Source organism: Tursiops truncatus, chromosome 11 (genome assembly GCF_011762595.2).
Source record: "Tursiops truncatus isolate mTurTru1 chromosome 11, mTurTru1.mat.Y, whole genome shotgun sequence".
Classification (NCBI taxonomy): Eukaryota; Metazoa; Chordata; class Mammalia; order Artiodactyla; family Delphinidae; genus Tursiops; species Tursiops truncatus.
The window spans coordinates 63,476,941-63,497,991 of record NC_047044.1 but is presented as its reverse complement, the minus strand read 5'-3'; the positions used below and the strand labels follow the sequence as shown (position 1 = coordinate 63,497,991).

At 47.3% G+C, this 21,051-nt stretch overlaps 2 protein-coding genes and 1 non-coding gene across 5 annotated transcripts; 2 read left to right on the top strand and 1 right to left on the bottom strand.

Annotated features, from left to right (window-relative positions):
- Positions 1-5,115: 5,115 nt before the first annotated feature.
- Positions 5,116-5,188, top strand: TRNAK-UUU (transfer RNA lysine (anticodon UUU)). Its single transcript has one exon. It is a non-coding gene; the product is annotated as a tRNA-Lys (tRNA).
- A 3,909-nt stretch (positions 5,189-9,097) lies between these two features.
- On the top strand, positions 9,098-17,236 carry DRC2 (dynein regulatory complex subunit 2). Of its 2 annotated transcripts, XM_004313120.3 has the most exons (8): positions 9,098-9,398; positions 9,957-10,124; positions 13,352-13,521; positions 13,920-14,058; positions 15,237-15,434; positions 15,637-15,855; positions 16,226-16,372; positions 16,470-17,235. In XM_004313120.3, exons 1-8 carry the CDS (start codon positions 9,267-9,269, stop codon positions 16,785-16,787), a joined length of 1,491 nt encoding a protein of 496 aa, XP_004313168.1. In that variant the 5' UTR covers positions 9,098-9,266; the 3' UTR covers positions 16,788-17,235. The 2 variants fall into 2 exon arrangements, with proteins under 2 accessions (XP_004313168.1, XP_073644837.1); XM_073788736.1 differs by lacking the exons at positions 9,098-9,398; positions 9,957-10,124 and adding an exon at positions 10,161-10,571 and having other exon boundaries at positions 16,470-17,236.
- On the bottom strand, positions 17,230-21,005 carry FKBP11 (FKBP prolyl isomerase 11). 2 transcript variants are annotated; one of them, XM_033866828.2, is made up of 6 exons: positions 20,729-21,005; positions 20,478-20,543; positions 20,011-20,098; positions 19,681-19,714; positions 19,259-19,329; positions 17,230-17,468 (listed from the first exon to the last, which is right to left on the bottom strand). In XM_033866828.2, exons 1-6 carry the CDS (start codon positions 20,861-20,863, stop codon positions 17,251-17,253), a joined length of 612 nt encoding a protein of 203 aa, XP_033722719.1. In that variant the 5' UTR covers positions 20,864-21,005; the 3' UTR covers positions 17,230-17,250. The 2 variants fall into 2 exon arrangements, with proteins under 2 accessions (XP_033722719.1, XP_033722720.1); XM_033866829.2 differs by lacking the exon at positions 20,011-20,098 and having other exon boundaries at positions 20,729-20,780.
- Between the last annotated feature and the right edge of the window lie 46 nt (positions 21,006-21,051).

The window sequence follows — 21,051 nt, the reverse complement described above, 5'->3', positions numbered from 1 at the left end:
TTAGTGCCCAAAGCAGGGCTCATAATAAGCTAGGAGTTTAAGTCCTGGGGCCCATGGATGAGCTCCCAGGAGTTCATGAGGCTCCCAAAATCATATAACAGTTTTTGTAGATTTGTAGTGGATTCTTTCTGGGAGAGAGTCTGTATTTTTTATCATAACCTCAAAGGCTAGATAACGCCATCCCCTCACCCCGCAAAAGGTTAAGAACCACTGTGTAGGCATTCCGTAAAGGCTTGTTTTTGATTGGATGCATTCATCTGTGACTATAATCGTTGATACTCAATAAACAGTTATTGAATGGATGTTTAAGCCTCCTCTTCAGGGTTAGGGTGCTTTTAATGTTTTCAACGGATCAAGAGAAACCTTTGCCAGTAAAGGTTAAAGTGCCCTTGCCTCAGCCCCTGACTCGGTGGCCCTAAATACCCCCTCTCCCTTCCCCGGGCGCACAGCCTAAGACTAAACCTTCAGAGGCTCACAGCCCCTGCCAGAACTCATCTCCTGTCCTGAAATCCACCTACTGCGCCTTTGCAGCCTGTCAGCTGAAAATAATCCTGGTGAGAACAGGGGTGGCAGGAGCAGAGTCCTACAGAAGGTTTGACGGAGGGAGACTCTGCCCCCTGCTGGCTGCCCTGCTCCCCTTCAGCCGCCCGGCCGCGCCTCCAAAGAATGAGGTCAGAGCAGGGAAGAGGGGAGCGAGGTGAGGCAGAGGGGCCAGGGGAGGGGGCGGCCCCCCAACCGGGCAGTCTCTCCCATCAAGATTAGGCTCTGTCTTCAAACAAGTCAGGGGCGGTAGCTTCTGCTTTGAAACGCCCACCGCTTCCCCTCTCAGGGCTCCTACAGTCTACTCCCAAATTAGGAGCTTGGGGAGGGCAGGGGCTGCCATGGGGGTGGAAGTCCTTCTGGAGCTCAAAGGGAGGTCCAGTCACTGAGACTTGGCTTTCTCATCGATCTCTTTTCCTGGAGCCTGGCTACTGCCGACACCTTGGGATCCGGAGCCAATTCTCTGCATCGCCTACACTTGGCGTGTGGTGTACCAGCCTCCCCACATCACCATGGAAACAGGAGCCTCTGCATCCATCCCAGAACTGATTTGTGAAGCTAAGAGAAGAATCTGAATTTCAGGGTGGGGTGCATAGGAAGGGCAAAGAGAAAACGTTCACAGAAATTGTGGGGAGAGGGAGAGAGACATCAGGGTGGTGGAGGGATTGCTTTATAAGGGTTACTGGAATAACTTGTACCCTGTGAAGAGAAGCAGCTTCCTTGACAGACCACAAAGGCAGTCCTCTCATGGGCTACTGGTCAGCTCAAACTAACCAATCCCTCCACGGGCTGTCCTTCGTAGCTGTATAATCTTGAGTGAGTTCCTTAATCCCTCTAAGCATCACTTTTCTCATCTGTAAAATAAAAATAATAGCAGCGCTTACTTCACAGGGTTATTGTAAGAATCCAATGAGGTAATGCATACACAGCACTTAATATAGTGCTTAGCACACAGTGAGTGCTCAAAAATGTATTGTTGCACATGCTTATGTTTCTATATATTTATATATTTTTTAACATCTTTATTGGAGTATAACTGCTCGACAATGGTGTGTTAGTTTCTGCTTTATAACAAAGTGAATCAGCTATACATATACATATATCCCCATATCGCCTCCCTCTTGCATGTCCCTTCCACCCTCCCTATTCTATATTTTTAAAAATATTTACTTATTTATTTATTATTTGGTTGTACCGGGTCTTAGTTGCGGTCCGTGGGCTCCTTAGTTATGGCAGGTGGGCTCCTTGGTTGTGGCACGTGAACTCTTAGTTGCGGCATGCATGTGGGATCTAGTTCCCTGACCAGGGATCGAACCCGGGCCCCTTTCATTGGGAGCGTGGTGTCTTATCCACTGCGCCATCAGGGAAGTCCCCCTATAGTTATTATTTGTGTCTCCTTAGCTAAATTGCCAGCCCTTCAATAATACTTGAATACTTCACAATTTTTAAAGTGCTTTTGCACACATTTCTCTCATTTGTCCCACCCCAATCCTGAAAAATAGGAGATTACTCTCCCCACTTGGTAGGCAAAGATGCAGATTCAGAATTTGAGCTTGTTCAAAAGCTCAGCTCTAACCTGGTGCTAAAACTCAGGGTTCTATAGAGCCTGGGTTCGTTGCCCTGTTCACTCATATCCTTTCTGCATCCCAGCACAGTGACACAGATGGTCAGTGCCTCACTGTTTGCTGACACTGATCCTGGAGCAGGAGTCTCTGGGAAAAGCTAGTCCTGAAGTGTGGGCCTTGGGTTTGACCATGAAGGAAGCATAAAACTCTTAATTGAATCTATAATTAAAAACATTGCCACAAAAAGGGAGGGACAGCTAATGGTTTGGGGTTTCTTTTTGGAGTGTTGAAAGTGTTCTAAAATTTTTTTCTTAATTTATTTATTTTAATTTCTTTATTTTTGGCTGTGTTGGGTCTTTGCTGCTGCACGCCGGCTTTCTCTAGTTGCAGCGAGCAGGGGCTACTCTTCGTCGCGATGCACGGGCTTCTTACTGCGGTGGCTTCTCTTGTTGCAGAGCACGGGCTCTAGGCGTGAGGGCTTCAGTAGTTGTGGCTCGTGGGCTCAGTAGTTGTGGCTCGTGGGCTCTAGAGCACAGGCTCAGTAGTTGTGGCGTGCGGGCTTAGTTGCTCCACGGCATGTAGGATCCTCCCCGACCAGGGCTCGAACCAGTGTCCCCTGCATTGGCAGGCGGATTCTTAACCACTGCACCACCAGGGAAGCCCCTGACTATGTTAAATTTTTTAAATATTGTGTTGGTTAAAAACAAGCAAAACATTAAAGAGATGAAAAGGAAAAGGAAGAATATTACGGTATATAAATTAAATTTTTTTAAAAAGTAAAGAAAGTAGAAAGGTAAACCACTGAACTGGAAAGTGTAAATGCAAGGGAGTAATAAGATCCCAGGGTTGCAAGGGCCAAGTAGCAGCACTCAACCATCGAAGGTCAGGTGAGAGTGGCTACCTCAATGGAGAGCAGATTCAAAGCAGAAATCAGAATATCAGGACTTCTCTGGTGGCACAGTGGTTAGGAATCCGCCTGCCAGTGCAGGGGACATAGGTTCGAGCCCTGGTCTGGGAAGATCCCATATGCCACGGAGCAACTAAGCCTGTGCGCCACAACTACTGAGCCCACATGCCACAACTACTGAAGCCCGTGCACCTAGAGCCCACGCTCCACAACAAGAGAAGCCACCACAATGAGAAGCCTGCACACCACAATGAAGAGTTGCCCCCGCTTGCCTCAAGTAGAGAAAGCCCGTGCATAGCAACGAAGACCCAATGCAGCCATAAATAAATAAATGAATAAATAAAATAAAACAAAATAAAATAAGAAATCAGAACATCTGACTCACAAAGACAGTGATTGACGTTGGTCATGGTGTTCCTAGAAGTGACCTAAACAGGAAGCCTACTAAATTCTTACTTGATCCGTATAAGCAGAAAAGGTCAAGGGAACGAAATTCTAACCAGAATCATAAAAACAGAGTCTTAACCCCTCAGTCACTTCCCAGACTTGAGTCACTTTACATACCCAGAGCCCTTTAAATGAAGAAGAGATTGGGTCTTCTTGAGGAAGAACCCCAGTACACTGCCAGGACACTGTTAATCTTTATCGTAGCCTTCCCCAAAAGGCCTTTTACCAGGGTTACTGTGCATTGGGGAAAAGGAAATAATCAGACTTTTCAGAAACACTGTCTCTGAACTGACACTAATTCCAGGAGACCCAAAATGTCACTGTGGTCCACCAATCAGAGTAGGGGCTTCCGGAGATCATAAGATGATCAATCAGGTCTATCTCACAGTGGGCTAGTGAGTCCCTGAACCCATCCTAGGGGTATTTTCCCAGTTCTGCAATGCATTATTGAAATATACTAAGCAGCTGCCAGAATACTGACATTAGTTCCCTGACTTGTGGACTGAGGTCTATTATGGTGGGAAAGGCCAAGTGGAAGCCACTAGAACTGCCTCTACCTAGGAAGATAGTAAAGCAAAAGCAATGCCACATTCCTGAAGGGATTACACAGATTACTACCATCCTTAAGTTCTTGTAAGATGCAGCAGTGGTGATTTCCACCACATCACCATTCAACTCGCCTATTTGGCCTGTGCAGAAGACAGATGGATCTTGGAGGATAAGAGTGGATTATTGTAAGCTTAAACCAGGTGGTGACTCCAATTGCCAGATGTGGTTTCATTGCTTGACCAAATTAACACACCCCTTGGTACCTGATATGCAGCGATTGATGTGGCAAGTGCCTTTTTCTCCATCCTTGCCAATAAGGACCACCGGAAGCAGTTTGCTTTTAGCTGGCAAGGCCAGCAATACACCTTCACGGTTCTACCTCAGGGGTATATCACCTCTGCAGCCCTATGTCATCATTTAGTTCACAGGGATCTCGATCACCTTTTGTTGAAAAAGCCAGTCTCGTGCTCACAATATTTCATCCCCCACTCAGCAACGCAAGAATGGACCTTGGGGTTGGAACACTTTCTTACCAAGAGGTAAAGTGCCCGCACAGCCTGTGCACATTGTGTGGGAATCTCTCTCTCTCTTTCATGCTCAATGTGTACTCGTTTGTTCTACTTAAGCAAATGCATCAGTGGTCCTCAGGCATGCCCCCAGCTATTTCATATTCTATGGGGGAGGGGGAGGGATCCTTTTACTTGGCACCAGAGGGGGTGCATGTAGGCCAATTGCCCAGCATCTGCTTCCAGGAGGGACCCACTGGCCTTCAGGGACCAGCACCCACTATTGAAGTTGATCCTGCTCTGTCTCTTCTCTATGTGAGTAAAGCACTGTTCCATCCAGTGCCTGACTACATTGTTTTCCTTGGCAACTCTGTTACCCAGATGCAGCGGGCAGAAATGTTTAGACTTCTATTCCCGGTGGCCAAACAGCACTGTGATGACCTCAGCTCTTCCTCCATGTAGTGGGAGTCCTCCCCTGACACTGGTCATCAATATATGATGTTCTGCTTGACACCTTTCTGATCCACAAGATATCAAACTTGCCCATTACATTGATGACATTATGTAGATTGGATCTAGTGAACAAGAAGTAGCAACTACTGCCTGAGTAGCTCAGCTGGGAGAGCATCAGACTTTTAATCTGAGGGCCCAGGGTTCATGTCCCTATCCAGGCACCAAGAATAAATAAATAAACAGAAGAATTAGCAACTACGGCAGACATTAGTTTCTATTGGTGAAACATATGTGTGTCAGAGGATGGGAAATAAATCTGGCTAGAGTTCGAGGCCTTTCCAGCTCAGGGAAAGTTCAAGGGTCCAGGGGTGTGGGGCACATCAAGATATCCCTTCTAAAGTGAAGGATCAGGGAGGGAGAGAGACGCAAGAGGGAAGAGATATGGGAACCTATGTATATGTATAGCTGATTCACTTTGTTATACAGCAGAAACTAACACACCATCGTAAAGCAATTATACTCCAATAAAGATGTAAAAAAAAAATAAAGCGAAGGATCAGTTGTGGCATCTGGCCCCTTCTACAACCAAAGAGAGGCACGACACCTTATCGGGCCTCTGGATTTTGGAGGCAGCATATTCCTCATTTGGGTGTGTTATTCTGGCCGATTCACCAAATGACCTGAGCAGCTGCCAACCTTGAGCCGGGCCAGAGCAAAAGAAGGCTCTGCAACAGGCCAAGCTGCTGTGCAAGCTGCTCTCCCGCGGGGGCCACACAATCCAGTAGGTCCAGTGGCGCCTGAAGTGGCAGTGGCACACAGCCATGCTGTTTGGAGCCTTTGGGAGCGCCTATAGGTGAATCGCTGCACAGGCCCTGAGGACTTTGGAGCAAAGTCCTGCAGTCCTCCACAGATAACTACTCCTCTTTTGAGAAACAGCTCTTGGCCTGCTACTGGGTCTTAGAAGAGACTGAATGCTCCGAATGGACCACCAAATGACTGTGTGACCTGAGCTGTCCATCAAGCCATAAAGTTGGGTGTGCAAAGCTGCACTCTGTCATCAAATTAAAGTGGTATGTAAGAGATCAGGCCTGACTAGGCCCTGCAGGCACAAGTAAGTTACATGAAGAAATGGTTCAAATTCTCACGGCCTCCCACACACATCCCTTCCAGCCTGCACCCATGGCCTCAGGGGAAGTTCCCTATGATCAGCTAATGGAAGAAGAGAAGACTCAGGCCTGGTGTGCAGTTGGCTCTGCACAATACACAGGCACCACCCACAAGAGAAGAGCTGTAATACTACTGACCCTTCTGGGGACATCCTGAAGGACATTGTGAAGGGGAATGGTCCCAGGGGGCAGAACATAGAGCCGTGCACCTGGTTGTTCACTTCGTTTGAAAGAAGAAATGACCAGACATGTGATTATATTGTTATATTAGCTCCTGGGCCGTGGCCAATGGCTTGGCTGAATTGTCAGGGACTTGGAAGGAACATGATTGGAAAATTTGTGACACGGAAATTTGGGGAAGAGCTATGTGATAAAACTCTCTGAATGGGCAAAAAACATGAAGATATTTGTGTTCCAAGAAAAAGCTCACAAAGAGTGACCTCAGCAGAGGAGGATCTTAATAATCAATGGATAGGATGACCTGTTATGGGAATACCGTCCATCTTTTTTCCCAGCCACCCCTGTCATTGCACAATGGGCCCATGAACAAAGCAGCCATTTTGGCCAGGACAGAGGTTATGCGTGGACTCAGCAACACGAGCGTTCACTCACCAAGGCCAACCTGGCTAAGGCAATCACTGAGGGCCCAATCTGGCAGCAGCAGAGACCGACACTGGGCCCCCTGCATTGTATCATCCCCCTGGGTGAACAAGTTGATTATACTGGACCACTTCCATCCTGGAAAGGGCAGTGTTTTTTTCTTAATGGAATAGATATTTACTCTGGATACATACCTGCCTTCTCTGCATGCAAGTCTTCTGCCCAAATTACCGTCTGTGGATTTACGAATGCCTTATCCACCATTGTGGTATTCCACAGAGCATGGCTTCTGATCATGGAAATTAGTTCTCAGCAAATGAAGTGTGGCAACGGGCCCATGCTCATGGAATTCACTGGTCTTACCATGTTTTCTGCCATCTTAAAGCAGCTGGTTTGAGAGAATGGTGGAATGGCCTTTTGAAGACTTGGTTACAGTACCAGCAATAGTGGCAATCCAGGCAGGACTACTAATGGCCCAGACCTTTCAGGAATGAGAGTTTGGGTCACCCCACCAGGTAAAGAACCATGACCAGCTGAGGTGCTTGCTGAAGGCAAAAAGAATGCAGAATGAATAGTAGAAGAAGATAGTTATAAATTTCCAGTACAGCAAGATGACCAATTACAGAAACGTAATTTCTGTAATTACAGGACTGTAAGAGTTATATTTCCTTCTTGTCTTGTTATGAATATGTTTGTGTGTGTATAAAAATAAAATATCTTTGTTTTTCCCCTCTCTTATTCCTTATCATGTAACATAAAATATATCGACTTTATTTTATAATATTTCAGTACTATGACCTGGTTATAGTCTTTATTTGGAGATTAGGTATGGTTTAAGAACGTGTGTATTGACGAGCAGTGGACTTGTGATGGTAAATTTTATGTGCCAGCTTGACTGAGCCACAGTGTGTCCAGATATTTGGTCAAACATTATTCTGGGTATGTCTGTGAGGGTATTTCTTTTTTTTTTTTTTTTTTGCAGTACGCGGGCCTCTCACTGTTGTGGCCTCTCCCATTGCGGAGCACAGGCTCCGGATGCACAGGCTCAGCGGCCATGGCTCACAGGTCCAGCCACTCCATGGCATGTGGGATCTTCCCGGACCGGGGCACGAACCCGTGTCCCCTGCATCGGCAGGCGGACTCTCAACCACTGCGCCACCAGGGAAGCCCCTGTGAGGGTATTTCTTGATGCGATTAGCATTTTAATCAGTAGACTGAGTAAAGCAGATTGCTCTCCCTTATGTGGGTGGGTCTTATCCAATCAGCTGAAGGCCTGAACAGAATAAAAGGGCTGAGTAAGATGGAACTCCTCCTGCCTGACTGCTTGAGTTGGGACTTTGGTCTTTTCTGGCCTTTGGACTCAGACTGAAACATCAGATGGATGGAAATATATATTTTATGTTGTAAATATTTATATTTTAAATATTATATATTTAAAATATTGGTTCTGTTTCTCTGGAGGACTCTGATACAGGCATTATATCTCACATTTAAAACAACTTTATTGAGGCATATTTTGCATATCATAATTTGCCCTTTTCAAGTATATAATGCAATGATTTTTTAACCCAAATTCATCAAGTTGTCCAAAATAAATCAGTTTCAGAACATTTTCATCAACCCAATATGATCTCTCATGTGCATTTAATGTTAATCTCCCCCCCTGCCTCCAAGCAATTTGTAGTTTACTTTGCATCTTTATAGCTTTGCCTTTTCTGGGTAGTTCATATAAATGGAAACTTACAATATGTGGCCTCTTGGCTTCTGCGGTTTATCCACACTGCAGCATGCATGCATAGTCTGTTCCTTTTTTATTGTTGAATAGTATTCCACTGTGTGGAAAGAGCATATTTTGTCTCCCATTCACTTGTTTTGGGACATTTCGGCTGTTTCCAATTGGGCTATTATGAGTAATGCTGCTAAGAACATTCCTGTGCAAGTCTTTATGTGGATACACTCTCATTTCTTTCAGATTGATGTCTGAAAGTGAAATTGCTGGTTCACACTGTGAATTTATGTTTAACATTTTAAGACACTGCCAAAGTGTCTTCCAAAGTGGCTGTACCATTTTGCATTCCCACCACCAGTGTATGAGGGTTCCTGTTTCTCCATATATCTCCAAAACTTGTTATTACTTGTATTTTAAAATATGGCCATTATGTGAAAAATAATCCAAAAAAGATTTTTAAACGGTCATTGGGGAAGCTAGGGATTTTGAGAAGTAAAAGACCCTCTCTCAAAAACTGACTGCGGTCCTCCAGCCGGCAGAGGGCGCACCGAGCCAAGACCTCTTCTCCTAGCCGTTACAGCGCCATCTTAGCGAGATCCCCGTTGCTAGGAGACGGAGATGCGTCTTTTGGTTTGGGAGCCTTGCCTCACCGCTATCCCAGGCTATCTCCTGCCTGAGGTCTGAGATCTAAGGTCCAACTACCCTCCAGGGGCAGTTCCAGAAGTCAGCTTTCTGGGGGCATTTTCCTCCTACCCCCTCTAGCGCTGGCCCTGGCAGGCGGAGGATCCTCGCCCAGATCCAGCTATGTCCAAGAAAGGGAAAAAGGCCAAGATGCCCCTGTCCGACGAAGAGCAGCTGCTTCTGTTTCAGCAGAAGTTGCTGGCAGAGGAGGAGATGGCCAAGAAGAAAGAGAGGCTCCTGAACCAGTTCTTAAAGGTGATGGATTTTTGCATTAACTCTCTGCCCAATCCCACACGCCCCCTGCACTGGTCCTGTTGCCTTGCCCCTGTCATTGTGGGAGCCTCATTTTCATGCTAGCCTCCGCTCCTCTGGAAATCTTAAGACCCAGATATACTTAGATTTCAGGCAATATTGTCTGGGGGAAGGGGCAGTTCTCTGTGAAGCATGGAGGGAGGAAGGTGGTGTAAAGCTTGACAATCACTCCTGAGCCCCAGAACTGGGACAGTAGGTGCTATCAGCTGTCTGAGCTGTCTGAAATCGTGATATTCTCCCTCGAGATGGGTCATTACAAACAATATCCTGCTCTGATGCTTCCACCCAGAAGGAAATTCATGCTAGCTCTCCCTAAAATGCCATTGGGCTGCTCCTTTCTTACTTCAGACCCTCCCAAAACAAGAACAGGAACTCCTGAGTGTTAGCCATGAGGAGCTTTGGTCCCTCAGAAAAGAAGAAGGGTGATCTTGTTTGTTGTACTGTATCAGGGCTTTTAACCCTGACCTCTGGGAGGGGGTGGTTATTTATTCCTTCACACAGGACAAGCTGGCCAAGGAGGAGCACAACTGTGCCCTGAACCTTAGTAAGATTAACACACAGTGGAGGACGGTCCTTCGGGAAGTCAAGACCAGAGAGCTTCATAAGGACATTGAGATCCTCAGCCGAACGTTTGAACGAGTGGTGGACTGCAAGGACGGTGTCATCAAGGCAAGCTCTCTTCCCAAAGAAACACTTGACTATGACTGTCTTGATCTCTTAATAGAATGGGCCTAGTGAAGTAATTGATCTTAAAGCCCTCCCAAGACACATGAAATGAAAACTAGAATATTGAGCCGTCATCCTTCTCCCTCTGTTAGAGGAGCCATTCTCCTTGGTCATCTACTGCCTCAAACCAGTACCATATTAGAGTTATAAGGCACAGTAGACATCACCTGATGACTTGAACTTAGTTCTATACCTTCGTTTCAATGTGAGAAGACTCAGTTCCAGAGGCAGGAACCAGTTTGCTCAAGGTCACACAGCTAGTCAATGAGAGAGCTGTGACTACACACGGATTTCTTGACCCCCACTCCAGTGCTTTATTCAACCAAATTCTGTTTGGCCTCTTTGATTCAACTTCAGTGGCCCTGGATGAGGTTGAGAAGATCTCCATCGGTAAGAGCAGTTCTGTATCTCTAAGCAATTCAATCAGCCAACCTTATGTTTTGGGGAGGTTCTTGAGTTGAGTATATACCATCTTTTCTTCTAAGGGATTTCTTCTCTTGAGTTCCAAACCCCTTATTCAGGATCCCTCGATATCTGTTCCTGGCTGTGTCACTGTCCTCAAAACTGAGCTCATGAGCTCCTCCTTCTCTAGCCAGCCCCATTTCCCATCCTCCACCATCTGATCTTCCTCATACTCTCTATTTGGGTAGGACCATTCACCAGATCACCCAACCCAGGAATCTGGGAATCATCCCAGCTTTTGCTTCCATTCCTAACTTCTGTTACTAAGTCTTGTATAAATCTTCTGCTTAAATATTTTTCAAAGTCACACCCTGCTCTTCTTCCTCACTGTCCTGCTGTAGTTGAGACGGGCATTATCTATTGCAATAGTCTCTTTTTTTATTTTTTAATTTAATTTAATTTATTTATTTTGGGCTGTATTGGGTCTTCATTGCTGTGTGCAGGCTTTCTCTAGTTGTGGCGAGCGGGGGCTACTCTTTGTTGCGGTGCGCGGGCTTCTCACCGCGGTGGCTTCTCTTGTTGCGGAGCACGGACTCTGGGCGCGAGGGCTTCAGTAGTTGTAGCGCGAGGGCTTTGGTAGTTGTAGCACACGGGCTCAGTAGTTGTGGCTCACAGGCTCTAGAGCGCAGGCTCAGTAGGTGTGGCGCACAGGCTTAGTTGCTCCGCGGCATGTGGGATCTTCCCAGACCAGGGCTCAAACCCGTGTCCCATGCACTGGCAGGTGTATTCCTAACCGCTGCGCCACCAGGGAAATCCTCACCAGAATTATCTTTCTAAAGCAAATATCTGATCCTGTTACTCCACTGCGTAAATCTCCTTAGTGGCTCCCCTCTTCTACAGAAAAAATCGAAACTCCTTGGAAGGAACATCAAACATCAAAGCCCTTCATGATCTGGCCTCTACCTGTACCTTTCACATAGCCAGCCTTCTTTCCTGTGCCTTTGCACATGCCATTCCCTATCTCCCCAGTTTTCCTGGCAAGCTCTCACTCCTGCTTCAAGAGTGATACAACTGACATCTCTTCTATGAAGCCCTCCTCAGTGCTCCTAGTCAGATGTAGGCACTAAGTCCTTTATATCCCATTGTCACTGGGAAATCATCAACCTCATAGCATTTTTCATGCTGTAATTTCTTTTCAGAATTTACAAAATCAGAATTTAATCTGAACTTTATACCTGGGGTTTTTTTGGGGTTTTTTTTCAGAATTTATTGTAATTTTCTACTTATATAACTTTTCCTACTGCAAGACTTCAAGCTCCTTTGGGGGCACTGAGAATGTCTTTTGATCTCTGAATCCTCAGCATCCAGCAGGGTGCTGGTACATAGCAGGTTTAGTAAACGTTTCTTGAGTGAGTGAATAGCCTTCCATTATCAGCACCTATTTCAGATCTCTTTCATACTAAACATGTAAGGTAAAAGCTAGCAATGTGGTAGTTTACAGTGAGTGGATCATGTGGGCATTTGGTAAATGCTTTTTTGCTTTATTCACTTTAATTTGTTTTACTTTTTTGAATAGGTAGTTCACTCACAAAATTCAAAAGATAAAAAAGTTATATAGAGAAAAGTTCCCTCCCACTGGTGCATTTCAGCCACCCAGTGCCCCTCCCAATAATTTTAGTTTCATGAGTAAACCTTTTTTTTTTACACAAATGGTAGTATTACATAGTGTTCTGCCCCTTGCCTTTTTCACTTAATAATATATCCTGGGGATTATTCAACATTAGCCCATAAAGAGCTTCTCATTTTTTTTTTTAACAACTGCATAGTATACTGTATTGTAGTTTAACATGTTACTTTGTCCTCGGTATTTCCTGTGTCTTGGTAATTCGATCTAGAAGCTTGCAGGTGTTGTGTTTTTCTATTAGGAGGCACATTTGTGATGTTAGCAGCTGTTGATTATCCATTAATTCATTGGGGGTTGCAAAGTGCTGATTTTCTAATAGTATTCTTTCTTCATTTATTAGTTTGAATACTTCTATAAAGAGATACTATCATTTACCATTCAGTTACCCAGAGGTATACTTTATATAAGAAATGCTTATATACACTATAGGTTATATAAGAAATGCTCTTTCTCTTCCCTTTACAAACCAGTTTAAAAAAAAAAAAGAATCGGTTGTCTGGCATCCTCTAATGGTAACTGATTTTTTTTAAAAGTATCCTGATAAACTCATAATCAAACATATTTGATATGTTTTGATCCATTGCAGTTCTTATCCATATTGATGCTCACACGGTCCCTTTTTTTTCTAGTGGACATGTTCTCATTTTTTATTGCTACATCACAAACCACCCTAAATTAGCAACTTACGACAAAATTTACTTCACTCTGTCTCGTGGTTCTGCAGGTTGACTTAGCTTACCAGGGAGGTTCCTGCCTGACACCTCTCGTACGGTTTTCAGTCAGATGTCATGTGGGGCTGCAGTCATCTGAAGGCTTGACTGAGCTGGATGTGTAAGATGACTGACAGTTGATTCTGACTATCCGCTGGGAGCTCAGCTGGGCCATTGACTGGAATGAATGCTTCCACATGGCCCCTTCACCAGCACTGGCTTCTCACATTCACAAGTGGCAGAGCCAGAGCTCCCAGAGCCAAAGAATTGGCTTTAGAGACTAGGGAAAATAGGAACTAGCTAGCCGAATACATTTTTATTTTCTCACAGAGATGCCATTCAGCCAAAATGGTAACTCTGTGTTTCCTACCCAGTCGTTAGTGAAGGACCTGTCAGAAGCTGAGGAGCAGTACGCCCACGCGCTGCGCAGCCACTTGCACAACATTGACCAGCTCTTGGCCCTGCAGAGACGCCGGCTCAGCCTCCTAGAGGAAAGTTACAACGTGGAGCTGGAGGCCCTAACCAAGGAGTTTGAGACAGAAAGGTATGGGGACCTAAGAGGAGATATGGGGGGGTTGAGCCCAGGGGACTAGCTAGAGCCTATGTCAAGATGCTGGCTGTAAGCAGCCACCCACTTTCAACTATCAAAATCCTACGCATCTACCTCTCTGGGGTACAGGGATGGGAAGGAGACTTTTCACTGCAACCTTTTGTACTTTTTGATTTTTGTATCATATGAATGTATTACCTATTCAAAAATCAAAATAATCTTATTCATTCTTTCTGGCCCTGAAAAGAATAGAACCCGCCTTCCCTCTGTCCTTCTTCAGTACCTAAGAGTTTGTACCGTTCATATAGTTTTATTACATACTGCTTTGCATTGTCATTATTGATCCCTATGCTTTATGCCTCAGAGCAGAGACGGTATCTTATCTCCTACAGGAAGACAATTATTGACCAACATGAAAAAGAGATTCACTACCTACAAGATGTCTTCGTGGCCATGGAGCAGAACTGCCTAGATTCTGAGTACGAAAGCAAGCTGGAGTTCCAGAGCATGTGGGAAGATCTCAAAAACAAGGTACAGAGGGAGAGCAGAAGGGCAGGAACTGGGAGAAAGTGAGAGAAAATCGCTCAAGGCTAGTAGAGCTAGAAGAGATCCCTTTAACCAACATGGCCAATAAAATGCCTGTTGCCGCTGTAGGTACCCCTACTGCTTTTTGTAATTTTGTGAAAATTGGTGGGGAGGGGGAACCATTCTGAAATGTCAAGGAAGTGCATTTTAGAGCTAACGCACACCAAGGAGATCGTCTGGCTTCTCCTCTGTGATTTGTAGATGAAGAAATTAAGGCCCAAAGAAGTGAAATGACCTGCCAAAGTCATGCTGCTGGTCTGTGGTAGAGCCAGGGGGAGAGTCCAGTTCTCCTGTCCCTTGGCCCCAAGAGCTTCCACCACCCTGGAGGCTACAGACTTAGCCAGCCTGCAGACCTGGATTTGGGGGGTGGGGCCCTTTGCTTCTTTTTGGCTGCATTGGGTCTTCGTTGCTGTGCGCAGGCTTTCTCTAGTTGCGGTGAGTGGGGACTACTCTTCGTTGTGGTGCTGGGCTTCTCATCACGTTGCCTTCTCTTGTTGCAGAACATGGGCTCTAGGCATGGGGGCTTCAGTAGTTGTGGCACGCAGGCTCAGTAGTTGTGGCTCGCGGGCTCTAGAGCACAGGCTCAGTAGTTGTGGCGCACGGGCGTAGTTGCTCCGCGGCATGCGGGATCCTCCCGGACCAGGGCTCGAACCCGTGTCCCCTGCATTGGCAGGTGGAGTCTTAACCACTGTGCCACCAGGGAAGCCCCCGCTTTGTTTTTATTTTGCCTCATAACGTTTCATTAAAAATTTTTATAAGCTCTCTACATTTAAAAATTGGAAGATTTCACATAAAAATCCAAATTTTCAGCTTCCCTTGAAAAATGTAAAGATCTGGTAACACTGGGCCACATTCCAAATGGAGACATTCATGTGAAGCTGAGCAGCTGTGCTCCCACCCCCCCAAACACAGACCAATGGAGCATTTCCTCTCTGGTTCGCCACAGGCCCCAGCTAGCCCACAGCGCTTATTTATATCATCTGCCTGGTTTGTAGGCATTTTCACTGGCAACCTCTGCACCACGCTGTGCTACAAACAGTTCAAGAGGGGGAGGTTGCTGGTGGAAGTGAAAGGGTGCTAATAGGGTAATTCCAAGCACTGGCTATTTTGGGGCCACTTCCCAGAATTTAGAAGAGAAGCACTTTCTAAGACTGCAACTGGAGCATACAGTAGAAGATCTGTGGAGAAGGTTCCAGGATGCACTCAAGAATTACACTGATGCCACAGAGGATCGAAAGATCGCCTTCGAGACTCTAAAGGCAAAGGACGAGAAGAGCTGCAAAGAGATTGAAGCACAGATGAAAAAAATACAGAGACTACAGGTTAGTGCAGCCCACCCGAAAGACTCACTGCTTTAACTGTTCCATTATCCCCTGTTCTCCTTTCCCCAGTTTCTACTGGGCCTCATCACTGGTTGGGGAAAGATGGTATGCTCTGGTATCAGTCCCCAGACAGTCCTTTTACCTGCTCCCTGAAGACCCTCACCTAGTCAACTGTTTCCTCTAACCTACCCTGTTCCTCTAGGATTCCATAATTATTTTAAAAGGCAAGATCATGGTGCACGGCCGCGAGAGTGAAGAACAGAACCAGGACATTCGTGAGGACAAGGAGTTGGTCCTTGTACAACTGCGAAAACTTAAGGCCCAAAGGACTCAGGCCCGGGGAATATCACAGGAGAACTTAGTCAAACTCACCCTGGAAAGTAATGCCACCCTCAAGGCCCTGAGGAAGATTGTCGACAAGGTAACAAAGGGGAGAAGGCAGCCAGAACAGAACCAAGGAAGACGGCTCCCTGCGAAGCGAAAGGGGCTGGGGAGACATAGAGGGCTTCCCCCTGCTTCCTGCCTGAGTGCACACTTGGAATGCCTATTCTATTCCATGTTCCCTCTCCTCTCACATTTTAAGTGAAATTACTTCATGATGAATGAATTTTAGAAGAGTATAAAATACTTGGAATAGTGCTTGGCACATAGCTCTCTCTGTTGGATGTATTTATTATTTTTGTTTCCCATTTGGATAAGTAGCTCCCCTGGTTTGAAGCAGGGGAACCAAATCCACTATTTCCCCTCCCCACCCCCTTTCCTAATGAAAGGTCTCTTCTTGCTTCCAATAGGGTGAAAAGGTCCTTAAACTTGCTGAAATATGTAGGAAATTTGAAACAGAGGAAGAAAAAGTGCTGCCTTTTTATTCGTCGGTATTGACTCCCGAGGAGCAGGACATAAAGATAGACCCAGAGGAGTTTACTGAGGAGCTTGGAAAGGTAAGCTTCCTATGGCCCGGAGGCCACCGCCCAAGGCTGGGGCTACACTTGCTAATGGGTGCTACCACACCCCTTCTCCCTTTAATTCAATTCCCAGGTGATAATGGACTACATAGGGATGGAGAATTTCTGGAAAAGGTACAACAAAGTGAAACTGGAGCAACTGAGCCTTCAACACAGACGTGCCCAGTTGTTGGAAATCAATGAGAAGCTGCGGGAGATGCTCAAGCAGTACTTGGATGGCATCTCAGTGAGTGATGAAGTGCTGAGCCAGCTCAGCCCACGCTTCATCGTCAATCAAAGCAGGAACTTACCCCAGCCCCCGTCCATGCCTACAGCCCAGCCAGGTGGCCAAAAACCTCCAGCCACTTACAACATCATTGAAGCAGCCCATGTGATCGCCCACATCCTGTGATACAAGGAGAAAATCTCTTTTCAACCCCCAGAGAATGTTTTGAGAGACCTGAGGACTTTGCTATTAAAAATCTCCATGGAGTTTATGAGCTCCTTGTATCTTTGCCATGTTGGATAGAACAGTCTACTTGGAGGACACTAGGAATACAGCGGCCCTAGGGGGTAAAGAGAGTAGCTAGGCAACTACCCAGAGGCTTACTTCTCAGTGATGGATTGCTCCTCAGTCAGGACGCCATGGGAGCCAAAACACATACCTTCGGGACCCAGAGATCCCATGGTCCTTGGGGTAAGTCAGGACAGGAAGAGGGCCAGGAGAAGAGATCCAAAGCCTCCAACCACCCCCATGCCAGGCAAGACCCAACGAAGAATGCCCTTTCTCCCCAGCCCTTTACCTTATTCCCACTTACAAAGGTAGCAGCAGAAAGTATCCGGTGAAAAGTGCAAAGATTTAAAAAAATTATTTTTTATTTCTTTTTGCTCTTGTTTCTTTTCTCTTCCTTGAGCTTCTTTTTGGAGACTTTAGGTCTGCTGGCCTTTTTGTATAGGTGATACCCAATGAGGCCCAGGAGGGTTGGCACCATGGCCATGCCTACCAGAGGCAAAATGCCCTTCACCAGCTTTTGCCAGTAGTTGGCTCGGATCAGTGCAATGAGCTCCACGTCAAAATGCAGCTCTGCATCCGCTGGAGGCAGAGAGGAGGTGAAGGTTAGAATCCCTGTGCATGTTACCCAGGACTCAAATCTGAATGAAAGCGGGGAGGGCAGACCACAACCACAGCACCAACTGTAAAGCTGGCGAGATTTAAATGTGGGGCTGAGTTCTCTTACAAAGGCAGAAGCAGAGGAGGGTTATGAGCTATCTAGTTATAGTCACGTTTACCTCAAATATACAAATGTGGCTTGTATTCACTGACAGGTCTTTGCCAGGACAGAAAAACTTTCTGTGAAAAGTACTTGTAAAGTCCATCTGTAAGTTAGAGACCGCTGTACTAACTGTATTCCATTTCTAAACAGCCACATGGAGAGAATCTTTGCGGGGCTGAAATTAATTGGATTTAAACTAGACTTTTTAAAATTTCGCCAACCAATGAGCACATCTCAATGTGATTGTTAAAAAAAAAATAGGTGTTTCACCATAAAGGCTAGAGAGGAAGAAGGATGTGGTTTAAGATGTAAGGACTGGGGCTTTCCTGGTGGCGCAGTGGTTGAGAGTCCACCTGCCGATGCAGGGGACACGGGTTCGTGCCCCGGTCCGGGAAGATCCCACATGCCGCGGAGCGGCTGGGCCCGTGAGCCATGGCCGCTGAGCCTGCGCGTCCGGAGCCTGTGCTCCACAACGGGAGAGGCCACAACAGCGAGAGGCCCGCGTACCGCAAAAAAAAAAAAAAAGGAGTGGAAGAATGGACAGGAATGAGTTGGGGGAGAAATGCAAACAGGCAGCACTGGAAATGAGGAGGTAACAGAACTTTGGGTAAAAGAATTTCTCTTTAGTCCCCTGACCCTCTCTATGGGTCTCTGTCTAAGCTGGAACTCGGATGAGAACTTTTATCCCAATACTCTGAAGTACAAGTCATTTTCGCTAGTAGAACATTTCTTATAACCAAAAGCAAGAGATATGCATCTTGGGAAATCTGTCCAGTCTCAGGCCTTCAAAAATCGGTATCAGCAGTGACCTGTGAGGGCTTTTAAAGTTAGGGGGTAGGCTTGGCTTTTTTTTTTTTTAAACTTATTTTTAATTTTTATTTATTTAATTTATCTTGGTTGCACCAGGTCTTAGTTGCAGCATGTATGTGGGATCTAGTTCCCTGACCAGGGATCAAACCCTGGAGGGAAGATTCTTAACCACTGCACCACCAGGGAAGTCCCAGGCTTGGATTTTAAAAGTTGTTTTTTGTTTTATTTTGTTTTGAATTACTTGACTGTGATCATCCTGGTGGAGGCTGAAAGGAACGGTGGAGATGTGGTGAGAAGCCATGCCAACTGCACAACCAACAGTTTGGAGTTGTAGGAAAAGGGCAGGAAAGAAGTCCAGAGTTCTCGGAGAGGTGGCACAGGCAGCAGACTCGTGTGGCTCAAGCAGGTGTCTCCTCCCTAAAAAGTTGCTGTCTGCCAGAGGACAAGCCAGTGGCTTTAACAGGTTATATATTCCTAGTCCCTGCTGGTGATCTGAGGAGGAAGAAGGTGGCCCTGCAGAAGGAAGCCTCAGCCACTCCTGTACCTTTCAGGAAGCTGGGTTTAGACCTTCTCAAGCTCCAGACAAAGTGTACGTGGCTCCTTGTACGTGGCTCTTAAAGACTGGGTGTTTTTGTTTGTTTTTGCTGCACAGTGCAGCATGTGGGATCTTAGTTCCCAAATCATGGATCCAACCTGCGCCCCGTGCATTGGAAGCATAGGGTCTTAACCACTGGACTGCCAGGGAAGTCCCTGGGACTGGGTATTTTGATAGCCACAGAGAGAGGCCTAGTCAGATTACCTGGGATAGATGGCGGAAATCCCCGTTTTCCATAGGCCAAGTGAGAAGGAACGATTACCCTTCGCTTCTCTCTGAGGGAAGGAATGTGAGTCGTAGCCAGAAGTGGGAACAGGTGGGCCAGCCACCTCAGTCCATCTGAAGCCCCACCAACAAAACCCTCTGGATATTCACACTCAAAACGTGAACTTTCCCACCTGAGCACCAAACAGGTTGACCAGCCAAGGCGTCCATCCCCCCACATGTCTCAACTCCACCAACAAAATCCACAGCCAGGAAGCCTGAGGCTTCATCCAAAGCCTCAGTGCCCAGTGACCTTGACCTGCCCAGTGTGACGCCAAAGCCCATTCTCCTGCCTCCTCTAGGAGCAGGGATAGCAGAGCCATGCAGAGGGGGTACCCAAGCCCACCTGCCCAGATACTCACCCCACACACATGTCTAGAAGGCTCTGCTCCAGACCTTGAGGAAGAAGACACAACTGAATAGGAAACTACCTACATTCCCCAAATCCCAGGAGAGGAGGCTCAAAGGCTCCCCATGGACCCTCAGTTGAGCTCCCCACTGCTGGAATCTCTGGCTTCCAATGTGGTGTGGGGCAAGAGGAGTACTAGAAGCGGGGTTTGAACCTCAGGAGGTGGCTGGTAGAGCCCGGGGGTCTTATTCCAGGGGACATTTCCACTGTAGCTTAGGAGTTGAAGAAGCTAAGCAAGGGCTTAGGTTGGGAAGAAGTGGAATGGGAGGTACGGCTCACATACCTGGTATCACCTGCTTTTGGCCAAGTTCTATAACCAGAGGATCTCTGGTCAGAGAAGTGTCAAAGATGCGTCCATCTACCAAGCTGCCCTGGGTGGGGGGTAGGGGGGGAAGAGCTTCTAGAGCACACACCTAGTACCTCTCCCTCCCAGCAGGGCGCGCACACACCTGGGCCTCGGTCGGCAACCCGCTAGTGACTGCTGCCTAGCATTCCCCTCGGGGCAGAAAGGGCTGGCGCTTCTCGGAGATCCCTCCACCCTTCACTTCTCAGGGCCCGGGAGGAACTGGCGGAAAAGCAGGGAGGTAAAAAGGGTAGGGAAGAGGAGCGCCCCTCCCCCGGCCACGTGCTGGAGGACCCCCAGAGCCGGAGTGACTCGCGAACCGCTTGCCACGTGTCCAAGCTAAAGCTGACGTGTTGCTGCAGGGCGCCGCCCCCCCAGGCCCCGCCCCGGCCCCCCAGGCCCCTCACCGAGTAGTGTATGTGGAGCGTGTCTCCAAAGGCAGCAGGCTCAGCACACGGTTCCGGGGGCTCCACCTATGATCGCACTACAGGAGTCACGGAGGCTCCTCCAAAGATCCCGTTCTTGCCCTTAGACTCAGCACCCCCAATTCAGTGCCCGCACTGCCTCTCCTCCCCGCTCCCAGGTTCCTTGAGACCCCGGCATTCTCCTCACGAGGCCCGACCTCCAAAGAGCCCGCCCGGGACTATCTCCTCCTCACCAGGGTCTCTACTTGGAGGGTCCGGACGGGACTTTCGGTTTCGAACCCAGCGTCAGCCCGGCACACCGCCCCACTGAGCAGCAGCGGCAGCAGCAGCAGCACACGGAGCGGGAGAAGTGAGGGGCGCAGGGTCATGACTGGATGGGCGCAGGTCACGGGACACCCAGGACCGGCTGTTGGGTGGCAGCGGCTAGGACCGCAGTTCTTTCAGCGCCCAGGCCAGACTGGACGGGACGGGGCGGGTCGCGACGCGCGCCAGCTCCTCCTCCCGCAGCCCTTCCTCCACCTTGTCCCCACCTCCTGGAGGGAGGAGGCCGCGGGAG